The sequence below is a fragment of the Bos indicus x Bos taurus genome, chromosome 11, assembly GCF_003369695.1.
Source record: "Bos indicus x Bos taurus breed Angus x Brahman F1 hybrid chromosome 11, Bos_hybrid_MaternalHap_v2.0, whole genome shotgun sequence".
NCBI classification, from domain to species: Eukaryota; Metazoa; Chordata; class Mammalia; order Artiodactyla; family Bovidae; genus Bos; species Bos indicus x Bos taurus.
In genome coordinates, this window is record NC_040086.1 from 6,829,740 (window position 1) to 6,846,939 (window position 17,200).

The 17,200-nt window shown below is 50.3% G+C and overlaps 2 protein-coding genes across 12 annotated transcripts in view; one reads left to right on the forward strand and one right to left on the reverse strand.

Annotated features, from left to right (window-relative positions):
- IL1R1 (interleukin 1 receptor type 1) overlaps positions 1 to 17,200 on the forward strand; it is a 134,307-nt gene that overhangs the window by 76,905 nt on the left and 40,202 nt on the right. Inside the window, exons 1-2 of one of the 11 annotated variants that reach the window (XM_027554752.1) lie at positions 5,248 to 5,348; positions 5,937 to 6,061. The exons of 4 other annotated variants lie outside the window; for them this stretch is intronic. The gene's annotated coding sequence lies outside the window, so the exon portion shown is untranslated. Of the gene's footprint in view, positions 1 to 780; positions 881 to 5,211; positions 5,349 to 5,933; positions 6,062 to 15,607; positions 16,200 to 17,200 lie in introns of those variants that run through there. 6 more of the 11 variants (XM_027554753.1, XM_027554755.1, XM_027554756.1 and 3 more) reach the window with 6 other exon arrangements.
- LOC113900686 (translation initiation factor IF-2-like) lies at positions 4,154 to 14,838 on the reverse strand. The gene is made up of 3 exons (XM_027554375.1): positions 14,804 to 14,838; positions 4,979 to 5,441; positions 4,154 to 4,193 (listed from the first exon to the last, which is right to left on the reverse strand). Exons 1-3 carry the CDS (start codon positions 14,836 to 14,838, stop codon positions 4,176 to 4,178), a joined length of 516 nt encoding a protein of 171 aa, XP_027410176.1. The 3' UTR covers positions 4,154 to 4,175.

Genomic DNA, 17,200 nt, shown 5'->3' on the forward strand with positions numbered 1-17,200 from the left:
GTGGAGTGATGGTGCTGAGATGCATCATTGATATGCAGCTTTTCCCTGAAGAGTCAGAACTGGAGGAGATGCCAGCACTTCTCAGGCCCACAGGACTCCTCAGAACACTCGGTGGCAGCTCATCGGCGCTGTGCTTACTGACACCACGGCTGCTGCCGCTATGTGAGTGGGAATGCCTGTCCCTGCTGGGGTGGTAGCAGTTGGAAGGAAGTTCCTCGTGCTTCTCCTTAGGGTCCTTGCTAATACTGTGGGCCCAAATGCTTGCCCGTCCCACGGCCTTCATCAGAAGAGCTGTGTCCTTCTGAAGAAGAAACTTTTACACTTACGTGTAAACTTTACGCGTAAACTACTTATGTGGAGAAAGGAAGCCTCCAGCTTGTTAAAGCTACGAAGCTGCGGTGACAGGACGTAGAAAGAGACGTAGATTTAAAAAGTCATTATTTGGAGGCCAGTGGATGGAAAATGTGTGAACGGAGCAGAAAAACTAGACCATAGAAGGAAGTCCATCTAGGACAGTGGTTTTTAAACCCCTCTCAGGGAACACTGTGGTTCTGTGAACACTTACCGGCAGTTCCATAAATAACAACAACAAAAAGAAACAGGCGTAGCCAGAGTCACAGAGGCCCCTTGTGCGAACATGTAATTTTTGAAAAACTTTTCCACGACTGAAGTCAGCTTAGCGTGTGAAGCCTCATTTCCATCTGATGCCAGCAAAAAAAAAAAAAAAATCTTGGCAATACAGAGTTGTTTAGTCTGCACTGGGTTACGGCTCAGTCTCTTTGCATAACCTAAGAGAATCTGTTCAGAACTCTTCCCTCTTCAAGCAGCTTGCTTTCCTCTGGACGGTAACTGGGATTCTCCGGACGTGATGGAGGTGGAGGTAGGGAAAGCTTTTGGCTTGTCCTGGGGTCCGGATAAGGGTTCTGCCTGAAGGTCATTCTCTGGACTTACATCCCCCAGTGGAGATTGAGCTTGCCCTGCTGGTCCCAACCTGTGCCAGCTCATCTCAGCCCCGCTGATGTCCCCTTGGAGGGTCTGGGACTCTGAACACTGGACCTAGCGAGGCAGCCTGGCCCAGGCCCAGCATTTCTGTTGTCCAGCTGCCCCTTGGCCTGGGCCATGCCGGACCCAAGTCTTTGCTATGACATGGGTGGTGTCCAGGGCTACACCTTGGGGAGCCCAGGGATTCTGGTCTCTTCCAGAGTCCCCTCAAGCCTCCTCTCTCGGGAGGAGGCCAGGGTCTCTCTTTTGTTTGGTGGCAGGGGAGAATGGGGTGCTGAGTCTCCTCTCAGTGACTGTCCAGGGTCAGCAAACACCAGGCATCTCTTCTCTGCTTTTCTTCTTGCCTCCTGCTGAACGCTGCTCCTCTGGGTGGGAAAAATACCTTGTGCTCTTTACATGAATGTACATCCTTCTGAACTCGATGGTTTATGATATAAATGAGAGGCTCAGAGTTCACCAGCATTTTAGCTTTGGGGAGTCAAGGAAACAAGCACATAAACGCTCCCTCTTTAGAGCTGTCATGTCTGGCCTGAATGTTCACAATGGGCAATCTTCAAAGTGTCATGCCTCATTGGTCATGGGCAGCGTCTTGTGTTTCAGACCATGAGAGCATGCTGTACCAGTCAACCAGGTGCTGTTTCTTTCATGCATTGTAAGATGGTCCTCCTGAAGAGGGTCACATGATCTGAGGAGCTTGCCAGGTAGGAGAGAGACTGAAAATTCTCAGGGAATACAGTCTTTCTTAGACTTCCCTGTAGCTCAAATGGTAAAGAATCTGCCTGCGATGCAGGAGACTAGGGTTCGATCCCTGGGTTAGAAAGTACCTCTGGAGAAGGGAATGGCAATCCATTCCAGTATTCTTGCCTGGAGAATTCCATGGACAGAGAAGCCTGCCAGGCTATAGTCCATGGGGTCGCAAAGAGTCGGACACGACTGAGTGACTAACACACACAGTCTCTCTTAAGGAAGGTGGTCTGGGGGGTAGCAGGCAGTCGAGTCTCCCAAGTGAGAGTCTCAGAGATGGGAGGGGAGTGAGGGACACACACCCCAGAAGTGTTCTGTTGTTTCTGTTGCTCACACACTTTTGTCAAACTACATGTGTCGTCATTTTCATGAAAGGTCTCTGACCTAACGTATACCCTGCATCTACAGTATCTGTGTGATGCTGAGACCAGAGCAGACAGTGACTTATGTGACAGCCTCCACCTTCTGAAGCCTCCAACCCAGGGTGGACCAGGGCAGGTGGACACACCTGTTACCTAGGAAACAGAGGGAGGACGAGCCAGGGAAGGCATTCAGCACAGCTGAGTGAGGGAGATGATGATTTCAGGATCCCAGCAAAACAGTGGTCACAGGTGAGAAGGGCAGGCCTTCAGGTCTCATCCCCACAATGGGGGGCTGTTTGAGGGTCCTCCTTGGGTCTAGGGGCCCAGGCATCTAGCAGAACAGCTGGGGTATGGGTTTGTCCGAGGCATCAGAACATAAAGAAAAATGAAAATGTAATTATTATTTCTACATGATCGCACAAATCAATTTTACTTTCTACTTGTAAATGACTTTAAAAACTTCCATTGCATAAACAGTAAGACAGTTGTATCACTTCTGGGCTAGTTCTGCAGTGTTGAGCTGGCCCCCCATGTCAGTTTCATTAACTGCCACTTGGACACATGCGATGAAGCAGTTTCAAGTGGAAGATGCAGAGAATCGGCAGCACTGTAAGTCTGGACACACACTTGTTTGCAATCCTGCACACGTGTTGCAATCACCTGGGTCTACGGTGACACGTGTTGTTCAGTCTCTAAGTAGTTCTGACTCTTTGCAACCCCATGGACTGCAGCACCCCAGGCTTTGAGTTTGCTCAAACTCATGTCCATTGAGTTGGTGATGCCATCCAACCATCTCACCCTCTGTCGTCCCCATCTCTTCCTGCCTTCAATCTTTCCCAGCATTAGGGTCTTTTCCACTGAGTCAGCTCTTTACATCATGTGGCCAAATTGTTGGGAACTTCAGCATCAGTCCTTCCAGTGAATATTCAGGGTTGATTTCCTTTAGGATTGACTGGTTGGATCTCCTTGCAGTCCAAGGGACTGCAGTGGCACTACTGGTAAAGAAATTGCCAGCCAGTGCAGGAGACCTAAGAGACAAGGGTTTGATCCCTGGGTCAGGAAGATCCCTTGGAGGAGGACATGGCAACCCACTCCAGTATTATTGCCTGGAAAATTCCATGGACAGAGGAGCCTGGTGGGCTACAGTCCATGGGGTTGCAAAGGGTTGGACATGACTGAAGCAATTTAGCGCACATGCACGGGAGCTTTCAAAATTCTGATATTTGGGTGTCAGCTGCAGAGATTCTGATGACGCTTATCTGAGCATCAGCAGTCCAGATCCTCTCGGTGATTCTAACATGCAAGTTGGGTTTTGAGAACCATCACCTAAATAGAAATTCACTACGAGATGGGACATGTGACGAGTTCTCATAATGCTTTATCACCAGCCCCAAATTGAAGCCTGTTCCTCCGAGAAAGAGGATCCATATGAACTCTCAGTTCAGTTCAGTTCAGTCACTCAGTCATGTCCGACTCTTTGCGACCCCATGAATCGCAGCACGCCAGGCCTCCCTGTCCATCACCAACTCCCAGAGTTCACTCAGACTCACGTCCATCGAGTCAGTGATGCCATCCAGCCATCTCATCCTCTGTCGTCCCCTTCTCCTCCTGCCCCCAGTCCCTCCCAGCATCAGAGTCTTTTCCAATGAGTCAACTCTTCGCATGAGGTGGCCAAAGTACTGGAGTTTCAGCTTTAGCATCATTCCTTCCAAAGAAATCCCAGGGCTGATCTCCTTCAGAATGGACTGGTTGGATCTCCTTGCAGTCCAAGGGACTCTCAAGAGCTTCTCCAACACCACAGTTCAAAAGCATCAATTCTTCGGTGCTGAGCCTTCTTCACAGTCCAACTCTCACATCCATACATGACCACAGGAAAAACCATAGCCTTGACTAGATGGACCTTTGTTGGCAAAGTAATGTCCCTGCTTTTGAATATGCTATCTAGGTTGGTCATAACTTTCCTTCCAAGGAGTAAGCATCTTTTAATTTCATGGCTGCAATCACCATCTGCAGTGATTTTGGAGCCCCCGAAAATAAAGTCTGACACTGTTTCCACTGTTTCCGCATCTATTTCCCATATGAACTCTGGAACCAGATAAAAGAAAAAGAAAAAGAAAAATATCATCATTTGTGGTCTCAAGACAGGCATTAGAGCAGAAGAGCTGTGGCTGCTGGACGATTTATGCTTTCTTCCATCTCAGAATTATCTGGGGCAGCTGAAGTTGTCTCAGTTCCTGAGTTTCTGATGTAGATATCAAGAGATGGGTGAGGGACACCAGCGTCTGCCCAGGCGGGAAGGGATACAGGAAGGGGTGGTGTGTTCTATTAGGAAGGAAACAATCATCGTTGACTCCGTGTCTCCTGGGAGGTTGGCCTATGAAGTCCTCAAAACAAGCTGGGGGCCAGTCACTCGCTGGAGGCACAGATTGGAAAGGGAAGGGTTCCTTGGAACCAAGGGGGTGCACTGGGACCTCAGCCTCCTCCCTCCGCCCACCATCCCCAGGGAGGTGTAGGTGTGACCCATTCATTGCATTCCTCTGAGTTCAAAACGAACTTAAGTGAGTTTTAAGCTTAAAAGCCCACGAGGTCTGGCCAGGAAGTCTGATACCAAGATTGGACCACATGCACTGCTGTTCTCTTGTCCGGGCCCATAAGAGTAACAGTAAAAGCAGCAGGTGATTTGTGGAGCATCAACTCTGCGCCTGGCCCCAGGTTTACGGCATTAGCGCCTTGAAACCCCACAACTGCTCCACGAGGTCGGTGCTGTTAAGATCCCTTTTCGCAGAAGAGGAAACGGCGGTTCAGAGAAGATCAACAAAGCGCCTGAGGCTTGCTGAAGGTCTGGCTTGGGGACAGGAGTGTGAGCGTACCTGGGGTCGAGAGCTCCACCGGAAATCGTGCCCAGGGGCCCCGCCGTGGGGGTGGGGGACATCCACGGGGCCTAGGTCACAGTGAGTCATCCCCTCTCTGTCCCGAGGGGCGCGCGGCCGCCGTCCAGGGTCCTGCGCGGGGATGCCAGGGGGAGAGTGGCGCCGGAAGGGGCCGGCGGTCTCCCAGTTCCGCGGTGGGGCGGAGTGGGAGCCGTCCCCGCCCCAGCGGAGCCGCGCCCGTACTTTCCCGGGCGCGAGGCGGAGCCGGCAGGGAGCGCGGGTCCGGGTCCCGACCGAGGGGATGTGATGTGCCGGCTCCCAGGGCGCCTCCGCCCGCCCGGCCTCCCCGCACGCGACCACCCGGCGCCAGGTAGGAGGGCGGGGGCGAGGGCGGGGGCGGGGGCGGGGGGCGGGAGGGGGACGACTGTCTCTTTGGCACCTTCGCGCGGGGCGTCCCCTTTCCCTGCACAGCGCGCAGAAAGCGAGAGTCCTTTCCTCCTACTCTTGGTTGTCAGTTTGTCTTCTAAGAAGGTGATGGCGGTTTAATCTGTGTTTTGTTGTTGTTCTTTTTGCGGGGAGGGTGGTTGTTTTTATTCCTGTGTGAACCAGGAGTAAAAGCTGTTCAAATCTGTCTTTGGGGAACTTGGCAGTCTTTCTGGAGGTTTATAATAGGGTGTGTCTGTAAGTTGCTTGCAGGCGTTTTAGTCCTGCCAAGTTGAACTGGTTTGGGAGCGGCCCTCCTAGGGCTTTGGGCTGGAAAGGGTTGTCTCCTGGAGGAGATAGTTATGAATGCCCTAACCACCGTGGGGAAGGGTAAGTTGTGGCTCCTCCAGATGAAGGTTGACACTGAGTGGTGTAGCTACAGACACTAGGGTGACACTCATTCATAACAGGCATGCACCGCACTTTACAGTTTTTAAGACCGTTTATACTTAATGCTCTTTTATCCTCCCAGCAGTCTCCCGAGAGACACGCGATTATCACCCTCCTGTTACAGCGGAGGAAACAGAAGCTTAGATGGGGTGATTACCTTGGTGGAGGGCTGGCACCCAGAAGGAGACAGAGACCTCTGGACTCCACATGGTATGTGCTAAGGCGCTCAGTCATGTCTGACCTTCTGCGACCCCATGGGCTGTAGCCGGCCGGGCTCCTCTGTCCACGGGATTCTCCAAGCAAGAATACTGGAGTGGGTTGTCATTCCCTTCCCGACCCAGGGATCAAACCCCCGTCTCTTGTGTCTCCTGCATTGGCAGGTGGGTTCTTTCTTACCTATTTTATATCCTATTCAGTACTCCATTTAGTATTTTGTAGTCATACCCCCTGGTGCTCAGATGGTACAGAATCTCCCCACGATGCAGGAGACCTGAATTCGATCTCTGGGTTGGGAATATCCTCTGGAGAAGGGAATGGCAACCCACTCCAGTATTCTGCCTCGAGAGTTCCATGGACAGGGAGCCTGGCAGGCTACAGTCCATGGGTTCACAAAGAGTCAGACGTGACTGAACGACTAAACAACAGTTTACTTAACAAATGTTTATCGAGTGTCTACTGTGTGCTGGGTACTCTTCTATGCTAAGTACTGAGGATAGAGTAGTGAACAAGATGGGTGCTCATCGCTGTCCTTGATCGGACAGGAGTCTGCTTGGTGAAGTAGAGGACGTTGGAGGTCTCTCTGCCTAGTGGGATTCTTGGAGATTTGTCCCAGTGGACAAAGTGTGGTTGTCCTGGGCATCACTCGATACACTCTGGCTCAGCCGTGCTCCTGGACAGGGCCAGATGGAGAGCCTGTGACTGGGCTGCATCCGTGGCAGGTGTGTCCATCTGGAAGCAGGCAGAGAGGCCGTGGAGAGCGTCTCACTGATCCACGTGGCAAAGCTGGACAACTGCAGTGGAGCTCCCATAGCACGGGGTTAGGGAAGCGTAGGGGGATTCGTATGCCATCAACACGGACAAACTCAATGTGAACACACCGCTGTGAAGGACAGGAGTCGTCAGGGACTCCGCCTCCTGTTGCTCCCCGTCGGCTGCTGTTGGCCGGCAGTTGCCTGTGTTTTCCTGTCTTCCAGGGTGTCGGGTGGGCTGACAGGATCTGCACTGTGAGCAGCTTTGCCCCCCCTTGAACCCCATTAGGTGCTGGGGCCCCAGGCAGTGCTGGTGCAGCCTCCTGGCTGTGGCATGCGGGAACTTGCAGAGTGATCTCACCGAGTGTGGGACGGGGCTGGCTTCCCCAGGGCTGTGGGTCACCAGCATACTTTGGAGTTCAGCACCATGAATTAAAAATAGGGAGAAAGCAAAACAACAGTGGAGACAAGGACGTCCCTGGTGGTCCCATGGTTAAGACGTCACCTTCCAAGGCAGGAGGTGTGGGTTCATTCCCTGGTCAGGGGAGCTAACATCCCACATGCCACAGGGCCAAAAAACCAAACATAAAACAGAAGGAATGTTGTAATAAATGTTGTAATAAAGATGATACACATCAAAAAAATTTTTAAGTGGAGACAAAGTGAAATCTAGAAATGTATAAGGTAAAGCTTGATGAACTATGTACTTTTAAAAATTGAAGTATAGTTGATTCACAGTAATTCAGGTATACAGCAAAGTGATTCAGTTATTCAAAAATCTGCAAAATTCAGTTTGCAGATTCTTTCCCATTATTTTTTTAAATTTATTTTTAATTGGAGGATAATTGCTTTAAAGTGTTGTGTTGTCTTCTGCGATACAACAGCGTGAATCAGCCGTAAATATTTATATGTCCTGTCCCTCTTGAATCTTCCCCCCTGCCCTGCACCCATTATGGTTTATCACAGGATATTGAGTAAAGTTTGCTGTGGAATACAGTAGGTCATTGTTGTTTATTTTATAGGTACTAGTGTGTACCTTAGGGGCTTCCCTGGTAGCCCAGATGGTAAAGAATTGGCCTGCAATGCAGGAGATCTGGGTTCAGTCCCTGAGTTGGGAAGATCCCCTGGAGAAAGGAATGGGAACCCACTCCAGTATTCTCACCTGGGAAATCCCATGGACAGAGGAACATGGTGGCCTACAGTCCATGGGGTCGCAAAGAGTTAGGCATGACTGAGTGACTAACACTTTCACTCTCCTTCAGTGTGTACCTTATTGGGTGACCCCAGTGGGGCTGCAGGAACAAAAGAAAGCACAGTGCTCCGTCCTGCCGGCTTCTCAGGCCCGCCCAGGGCACTCTCAGCACTGCTGGATGGGACCTCAGCGCAAACTAACAAGCATCTCGGGGTGTGCCTGGGGCACTGGCGTTCCTAGAGTCCCCAGGCTGGTTCTAACGAGTAGCTGAGGCCGACAACACCAACACGTTTTCCTGTAGGCACCTGGCATAGCACAGCCTCCCGTGTCTTCAAGATCAGAAAGAAGCACTCAGGAGATGCAAAAGCATTCCTGGTAGAGAGAAGCAGGCACTCGCTCCTGAGAGTCCCCATTTAAGAGGTACAGAGTACAAGTACATGTACCTGATTCCTGATTTTGGGCCATCTCTCAAATGACCCCCACTAAAGTGCAGTTTGGTAGCTGGGTTTCAGGGGGACTCAGGGTGCTGTTGATGGAGGAGCAGCTTGGCATTCCAGGCTCTGCACAGCTGGCTTCCCAAACCAGAGAACTCAGGAAGTGGAAGTGTCAGTCAGTGATGTCTGGCTCTTTGCAACCCCATGGACTGTAGCCCACCAGGCTCTTCTGTCCATGGGATTCTCCAGGCGAGAATACTAGAATGCGTTGCCATGCCCTAGTCCAAGGGATCTTCCCAACCCAGGGATCAGACCCAGGTCTCCTGCATTGCAGGTGGATTCTTTACCATCTGGGCCCCTAGGGAACTCATGGACCCCTGAAAATACAGCCAGTTGCTCCTGACCAAGAGTCAAATTGAGTCAGATGCTATCACTTTAGACCGGTGCTTCTCACCTCACTCAAAACCAAATATCCTCCCCCTTTTTATTTCTTTTTTTATTTTTTAAATTATGGAAGTATGATAACACAGTTACAGGACACTTGGAAAATATACAACAAAACTACATATAGTTGCACTATAAATTACAATTTTTTTTAAGTAGATAAATTAATATTTTTAGTTGGAGTTTCAATATCAAATTCTCAAAAATTAATAGAATGAATAGAAAATTAGAAGGAAAAGTAGGCTTGCAAGGCACTATGAACCAATTCAACATAATTAAGATTTATACAGTTTTTGCACAACAGCAGCATACAAATTCTATTCAAGTTCCCATAGACTATAAATCAAGAGACACTGGAATATGTCCAGGGACATAAAACAAGGTGCAAAAATTTCATGGTCTAAATGAATACTCCCTTTTCATGAAAATATTTTAACCCCCCCTTTACAATTCTGAGTTGATATAATAAAACTTAGCTACAACATAATTTCCAAATAATATAGTAGCCTGTGTAAGGAATAAGTAAATTAATTTGGGTTAAAATGATGTATTTTGGTGTGTAGATGCTTGGGTAGGGGCCGACTGGTCTGACGAAGTCAGTGGTGTTTTATGCAGACTGAGTGCAGGGATACAGGACGCCTGCCCATGTAGCCTGGAGCAGACACATGGTCCACACACCCCTAGGTGAAGACTGACTGGTGATCAGGGTCTGAGTGGTGATGGGAGGCCAGTCTTCCCTCCATTTCCACAGTGATTGCATCCCAGGAAAATTCAGGATCTATGAAACTGTGCCAGCAAAATATATTTTATCCCAGTGGAGGATGGAGTAGGGGTGCCAGGCTCCCAAAGTGGTAAATGATGCTTCTGTCAGTGTGAAGGTCTGTGGGAGCCTGGAATTCAAGCAGGATGAGGGCCAGGTCTTCACTGTTGGGTGGGAGGGTGCTATTCCAGACGAGTGGTATCCATGGTCTCTGCCACTAAATGACCACCCAGAGAGTCCCCTTCCCCACAGTTTCCAAAATGCTCCCTTGAGGGGCATGCTGGCCCCATTGAGAACCACTGCTTTTGCTGCATCGGTTGGTAGTAAGTAATGAAAGCAGGTATGTGCCCTGAAACAGCAAGGCATCGACGGTAGCCGGAGCTTCCCAGGTGACTCAGTGGTAAAGAACCTGCATGCCAGTGCAGGAGACCAGGGTTTGATCCCTGGGTCAGGAAGATCCTCTGGAGAAGGACTGGGCACCCCACTCTGGTGTTCTTGCCTGGAGAATCCCATGGACAGAGGAGCCTGTCGGGGTGCTCTACATGGGGTTGCAGAAGAGTTGGACACGACCTAGTGACTAAACAACGAGAATAGCAGCAGGTGTGAGCTGGCCATCGGGGGTGCACACGCACTAACTGTCAGAAGGTTGGAGAGGAGATGATAGAAATCAGCTTGGTGGGGCCACGTGCATTACCAGGAGGTGCCTGCTCAGAGGCTCACAGGAACTTCAGAGGAGATGGAAATGGAAATGTCTGTATCCTGATGGGGGTGTTTCTGGTGTCTGCAGTTGTCCTGGTTTATGGGATTGTAGACTTAAGATTTGTTGTGTATTTCGCTGTGTGCATGTTTTACTTCAGTAAGAAAAAAACCCCACGAGTGAAAACACGGAAGGATTCTTGCAGAGACTGTCTGGTGCTCTGAGACTCATCTGTGGACCCCATTCTGGGAAGCGGAACTGTTCTCACCTGAGCAGGAGCCAGTGCTCCAGGCATCTTCTCTCTCCCTGTCGACTCTGCAAGTCTTGTGTGGCCGCTGTCCATCTCAGAGCCTTTGGCAAGTGTCTGGGTTGGGGCTGTGCCAGAGGGTAAGATGCTGGAAGAGGCAAGGCAGTGTGCTTAACACATTATTGACCAGAGGCATAGCAAAATGCCTTTTGTTACCCAGATGTTATTGACTGGAGACCTTTCAGTATTCACTTACATAACAATCTGCAGGCCACAGGCATTAGTTTCTGCAGAATTCCCCAGTCAACAGATTAAAAAGGCACCAGGGATGGAGACCAGGGTCACTTCCATCACTCAATCTGGTTTCTCTTGTCCAGGAACCCGAGGAAGGCAGAGTGGAGACCTTGCCAAACTCCAGCCTGGCGGTCAAGGGCGTTCCTGTCTGTAGCCTGCTTGTGACAGTAATCACTTCCCTCCGTGCCTCATTTTCACCTCTTCCCTGAAAACCCATGTGACACCACCAATATGGTGCTGTGTAAGAGCTGAATAGCTTAGGATTCCTAGCAACACCGGAAACCTCTGTGGCTATTTTTACTTTATCTTCATGTCCTATTTGCGATATCCTTATGATAAAACCCCCAAACTTTCCTTTCCCCGTTTGTTTGGGTAACTAAGTCAGTTCTGTGAGCTACACTTTCAGATCTGTCTGCTGATAGAAAGATTGCCAATATCTCAGGGGTTTTTGGACTTTGGGGTTTTGGGGGAGGATGTATATTCCTACCACCTCTGGTGGGATAGTTTTTTTTGGTCAGAGTCATGGAAAGCTCTTCCTCGGGGGAGGATCGGTGACGGCCATGCAGGTCATGTGGTCGAGGTTTAGGACGTGTCATTCATCTCTGCAGAATGGGGCAGTCATGTCACCCGGGAGCACGCTGTGGGGACCCCAGGAGGACACGTCCATGTTCTCCTTCCTGGTGCAGAGCCCGTCTGGGGTCTTCTCTGTCCTTGGGGTTGGTGTCCAGCCTTGTGGGTGTGTCAGGGGGGCTGAGGAGAGGGGACTGTGGTGCTCACCCAGGACAGTGCCTCTCAGATTTTACCTCCAAAACATTCCTCTTGGAAAATCAAGAGTGGATGCTCGGCTGAGCACACCATGATGTCACCTTAAGGGACGATTTTTTGTCTTGTGTTTTATCTCTTGGGGACTTTTCTTTCTGCTTCATGACATAGTCCTGTATCCTCTAATAGAAAAATTACTAATATAAAATAATTTGTAATTAATTTTATATTAATATAAATGTTTATGTTAATATAAGTTATTGATACATATAATATAAAAGTTTATAGTATGTTTAAATATATATTTAAATTACATTTAATTTATTATTTTATATTAATATATTTTGTTAATGTATATATAACATAACATTTTATATTAATATAAAATAATAAATGGAATTCATTTTATATTAATATAAAAACTCCCCCCAGAAAATCCTCATGGAGAATCATTGCTACAGGAAGATAGACACTGAGCTCCCTGGCCATTTGCAGCTTATTTCTGGGACTTTGCTTTTAAGAAACAAAGACCGGTGTAAACACAGAATTCTAAAGTATTTTCCACCATCATGTAGTTCTCTGGCTTTATAAGTTCTTTTACTGCCTTGTCTTCAAAACTAACATTTTTAGTTTTAATAATGACTGTTTAATAGCTGGCTGAATGCTTGTCAGAGGTGAAGGTCCTCATTATGGGCTTCATTTTAATACCATAATCCATTCCCCATGTATGTTTCCACTAATTTTCCATAGAGCATGTGGGTGGTGACATTTCATAAGTCTTATAGTCTTTGCTTTCCCTGGGGACTCATACACCGCCTCTTTTTGTTATAGGTGAATTAGTTAGAGCGTCATTCTCTGAATATTTCTCCATTATGTCAGGCATACATGTAGGCTGTGTCTGTTAATGTTTGGGATGAGAAGTCATATTAAATGATTCCGTCTGTGTCTGTACAGGGAGACACAGAGTTTACAGGGAGATGCTCAGTGTGGAGAGTGAGTTGGCGTGAAGTGGAAATATGGAAACTACCATTAGGATTTCCTTTTTATGGCTCAGCTGGTAAAGAATCCGTGTGCAATGTGGGAGATCTGGGTTCGATCCCTAGGTTGGGAAGATCCCCTAGAGAAAGGAATGACAACCCACTCCAGTATTCTGGCCTGGGGAATGTCATGGACTCAATAGTCCATGGGGTCACAAAGAGTCGGACACAACTGAGTGACTTTCACTTCACTTCCCTTCTGTATTGAGAGGCGGGGCTCTGCTACTTCAGGTCTCTGGAAGAGGGAGGGGCTCCTTAGGGCTACAATATGCCTCCTTGGGTTTCTGCAGAAACTTCCCTTAAACTCGGATAGGATAGATCCCACCCAGGCCCTGTATTTTTTGTTTGTTTGCTTTTGGTTTTGGTTGTGTGGCATGTGGAATCTTAGTTTCCCCGACCAGGAATTGAACCTGTGCCCACCCTCCACACCCCCGCCCTGCCACACACACACACACAGTGGGAGCACAGAGTCTTAACCATTGGTGTGTGTGCTTGGGCATGTCTGACTCTTTGTGATTCCAAGGACTGTAGCCCACCAGGCCGCTCTGTCCACGGGATTCTCCAGGCAAGAATACTGGAGTGGGTTGCCATTTCCTTCTCCAGGAGATCTTCCCATCTAGGGATTAAACCTATGTCTCCAGCATCTTCTGCATTAGCTGGCATATTCTTTACCGCTGAACCACTTGGGAAGCCCCTTAACCACTGAACCACCAGGGAAGTCCCCCAGACCCCGTACTTTGGGGGCTTCTGCCCTGCTTATCAGCCGGCCACAGGCCTCTGCATGGCCAGGAGTCTTAGAGCTTAGAGGATGGTACAGAACCCAGGAGCCCTGGAATTCCCTGCCCAGATAGCCTGCCCTCAGATTCCAGGGTGGACGCAGGCCTCTTTCCCGATAGTCCTCTGTGGACTCCACTGCCTGAGGGCCTCCCTGGTCTGCAGAGTGGCCAGGGCTATATGCAGGGTGGGAGAGGGGAGGGTGGGGATGCCTGCCTGTGGGCACGCTAAGGGCCCCCACAGTATGGGATGGAGCTGGGGGCAGGCTGGGGAGTCAGGCTTGGAGCTTACTGTGGATAGAGACCCCCTGAACCCCACGTAGCAAGGCCCCCTGTAGGCCCTGTGTGGACGGTGCAGCCCAGACACATGTGTGTCTTCCTGCATCTTCTGTGTGTGTCTGCCGTGTGTGTGCCTGCCGTGTGTGCGCGCCTGCCGTGTGTGCGCCTGACGTGTGTGTGCGCCTGCTGTGTGTGTGTCTGCTGTGTGTGTGCGCCTGCTGTGTGTGTGTCTGCTGTGTGTGTGTCTGCCATGTGTGTGCACCTGCCGTGTGTGTGCGTCTGCCGTCTGCGTGCGTCTGCCGTGTGCGTGTGCCTGCCGTGTGTGTGTGCCTGCCATGTGTGCGCCTGCCGTGTGTGCGCCTGCCGTGTGTGTGTGCCTGCCGTGTGTGTGCCTGCCGTGTGTGTGTGCCTGCCGTGTGTGTCTGCCGTGTGCGTGTGTCTGCCGTGTGCGTGTGCCTACCACGTGTGTGCCTGCTGTGTGTGTGCGCCTGCCGTGTGTGTGTGCCTGCCGTGTGTGTGCCTGCCGTGTGTGCGTCTGCCGTCTGCGTGCGTCTGCCGTGTGCGTGTGCCTGCCGTGTGCGTGTGCCTGCCATGTGTGCGCCTGCCGTGTGTGCGCCTGCCGTGTGTGTGCCTGCCGTGTGTGTCTGCCGTGTGCGTGTGTCTGCCGTGTGCGTGTGCCTACCACGTGTGTGCCTGCTGTGTGTGTGCGCCTGCCGTGTGTGTGCGCCTGCCGTGTGTGTGCCTGCCGTGTGTGCGCCTGCCGTGTGTGTGTGCCTGCCGTGTGTGTGTCTGCCGTGTGTGTGTCCGTGGTATGCCACCTCAGCCCCTGCATGCCTGGCTTCTGTCCTGGAAGACAAGATTCACAATGAGGGGGAATTCCTCAGATACAAGAAGGAAATGCCTCAAGAATTAGAAGGCCTTAATAGTAATAGATTCTTTATGGCCACAAGGTGGGAGCAACTGTCCCCCCGCTGCGCTGGGACCCTGGGCCTTGAGGAAACCCCTTCGGTTCCTATGACACCATGTCTCTTTTCCTTTGTCTGCACCGAGTGTGCAGTTTCTTACCGTGATAGGAAGGCGCTATGGATGAAGTCCGCCATTCCCCGAAGTAGGGCTTTCCATGGGGCCAGTATGTTCATTGTAAATTCTGATACTTAGTCTCTGTTCTTAATTTAGCTCACGTTGAAGTTTGTCTTTCTGGATCTAGTAGGAAATTGCTTTATGCCTCAGATTTTCATTTTCACCTTATCTTTAATAAACCTGTAGCTGTGTATGTATGTTCCGTGGACCACCTAGTTATGCTGTGATGTGCTGGTTTCCAGATGTTATCCTCAAGAAGCAATGGCAGCTCTACTTGGGGAGTTGACAATGGCTCGCTGTTTCACGGAGTGTCATAGAAAGCTATGCCATGTTTTCACTCCTGGTGCACCTAGTCAGCAGACCAGACCGGTGGAGGTGGGGTGACTGGCCGAGGCTTCTGGTCACCCCACCCCTCCATGACTGCCCAGGTCAGACAGTGCCCTGGGTCAGACAGTACCCTGGGTACCTCAATGCACTGCCGCGCCTCTGCACATCAGCTGGAAGCTGCGATGGAGACAATGTCAGCAAGTCTGGGAAATTTCATATGTAATAAATGCAGGGGGCGGGGGGCACTTGTTCATTTACTGGCGGAGTTAATCATCTTATTTTATGTGGAAAATTCACCAGAGAAATAACGTGGTGGAATAAATCAGTGACTGTAGATATTTTCTAAAAGGATAATTTTTATTTATTTTTCTTTATCGGTGTTTTGTTGCTTTACAATGTTGTTAGTTTCTGCTGTACAGCAAAGTGAGTCAGCTATATGGAGTCTTTTTGGATTTCCTTCCCATTTAGGTCCCCACAGAGCATTGAGAAGAGTTCCATGTGCTGTACAGCAGGTTCTCATTAGTCATCTGTTTTACGCATGGTATCCATAGTGTGCACATGTCAGCCCCAGTCTCCCAGTTCCTCCCACCCCATTTCTTCCCTTGGGATCCATACATTTGTTCTCTGTGTCTACGTCTGTATTTCTGGTTTGCAAATAAGCTCATCTGTATGTTTTTCTAGGTTCCACATATATGTGTTGATATATTAAAAGCAGCAAGGAAAAAGCAACAAATAACAAATAAAAGGATATATTGAATTTTATTACAAATCGATTTCAAAACACCATTTTTTAAATCTTTGCTGAGTTTCCTCTGGATAAGGGGGGTGATGCTGACCCAGAATTCCTCGTGGCATTGAAGTGCTGCAGTCCAGCTCCTGCTCCCCAGTCCCTCGGACCTCCTGCCCCCTCCAGCTGTGAGCCTTTGTCCCCCGCCTTAAGCACTGGTGCACCTTCTCCCGGGCAAGTCTCAGGCATCTCCAGCCCCCGGGGATGGCTCCCCTCTGCCTGTCCTCTGACTCGTGGGCAGTGCGTGCTTCCCCCGCTTCATTCCAGGTGGGTGTTGGTCCCTTTTCGGTCTAGTGCAAAGGTGGTGGGTGGGTTCCTTCTGGCCTCCCTCCCTCTCTCTCTCCTTCCTTCCACCCTGACTTCTACAAGTGTTATTGAACTCTTAGCACATGCAGGATGTGTAAGGGGGGGCCCTCCTCCGAGGACTGCAGGAGACTCAGGGGATCTGCCCTGGACCCTTCTTCCTTGGCTGGGCAGGGAGTTCCAGTGACTGGGGGAGCCGCCCAGCGTGGCCAGGGCTCTGCATCCCTGAGGCAGCCAGTGCGGGGTGTCAAGGAGAGCCGGTGTAACTTGGCATTCATAACTGTGGAGGAAGGGGGTGCGCAGGAGCCCGTGGGAGAGGCTGTTGATCAGAGAATCCACTCGGAGCTGATCAGAAGTCATAGGAGAAGCTGGCCGACTAGGAAGGAACGGATTGAATGAAGTCATGGGAAGCACTGTAGAGGCAGCATGGAGGCAGAAGGATTCAGGGCTCACAGATGAGCCAGGAGCAGAGATGGCCCGGAGCTGACGGAGGAGAAGGGCTGGGCCCTCATTCCAGGGAGATGGCCCAGAGCAGGGGTGGGTGGGGGCCATGTGCTGTAGAGCCGTCTAGTAAGATGGGGACTTGGAGGGGTGGTCCCTTCACGTGGAGTGACCAAGAGCCTGTGGTAGCCTATGTGACACATTTCACAAGGTCCGTGAGACTAGGGAGCAGAGGGCAGGCCATTCAGAGTGGATATGAAAATCCTTTTAAGAAGTTTCTGGGGCAAAGAGGAAGAGAGAAAGTGAAGTGGTTAGCGGGGTGTGGTGTCCACTTCTTTGCAGAAGATTTCCTGGGCTTCCCAAATAAATCCATTCTGCTCATCCGTCCTCCCCTTTCCCCACTCTGTTAGTTTCTCCCTGAGATCGTCCACAGGGCTCCCATCAGCTATGGTCATTCTGAGCCCCTCAACGGGAGGGGCTTGGGGATGGGTAGATCCTGGATGCGTGTCTTTGATCTGGTGCCT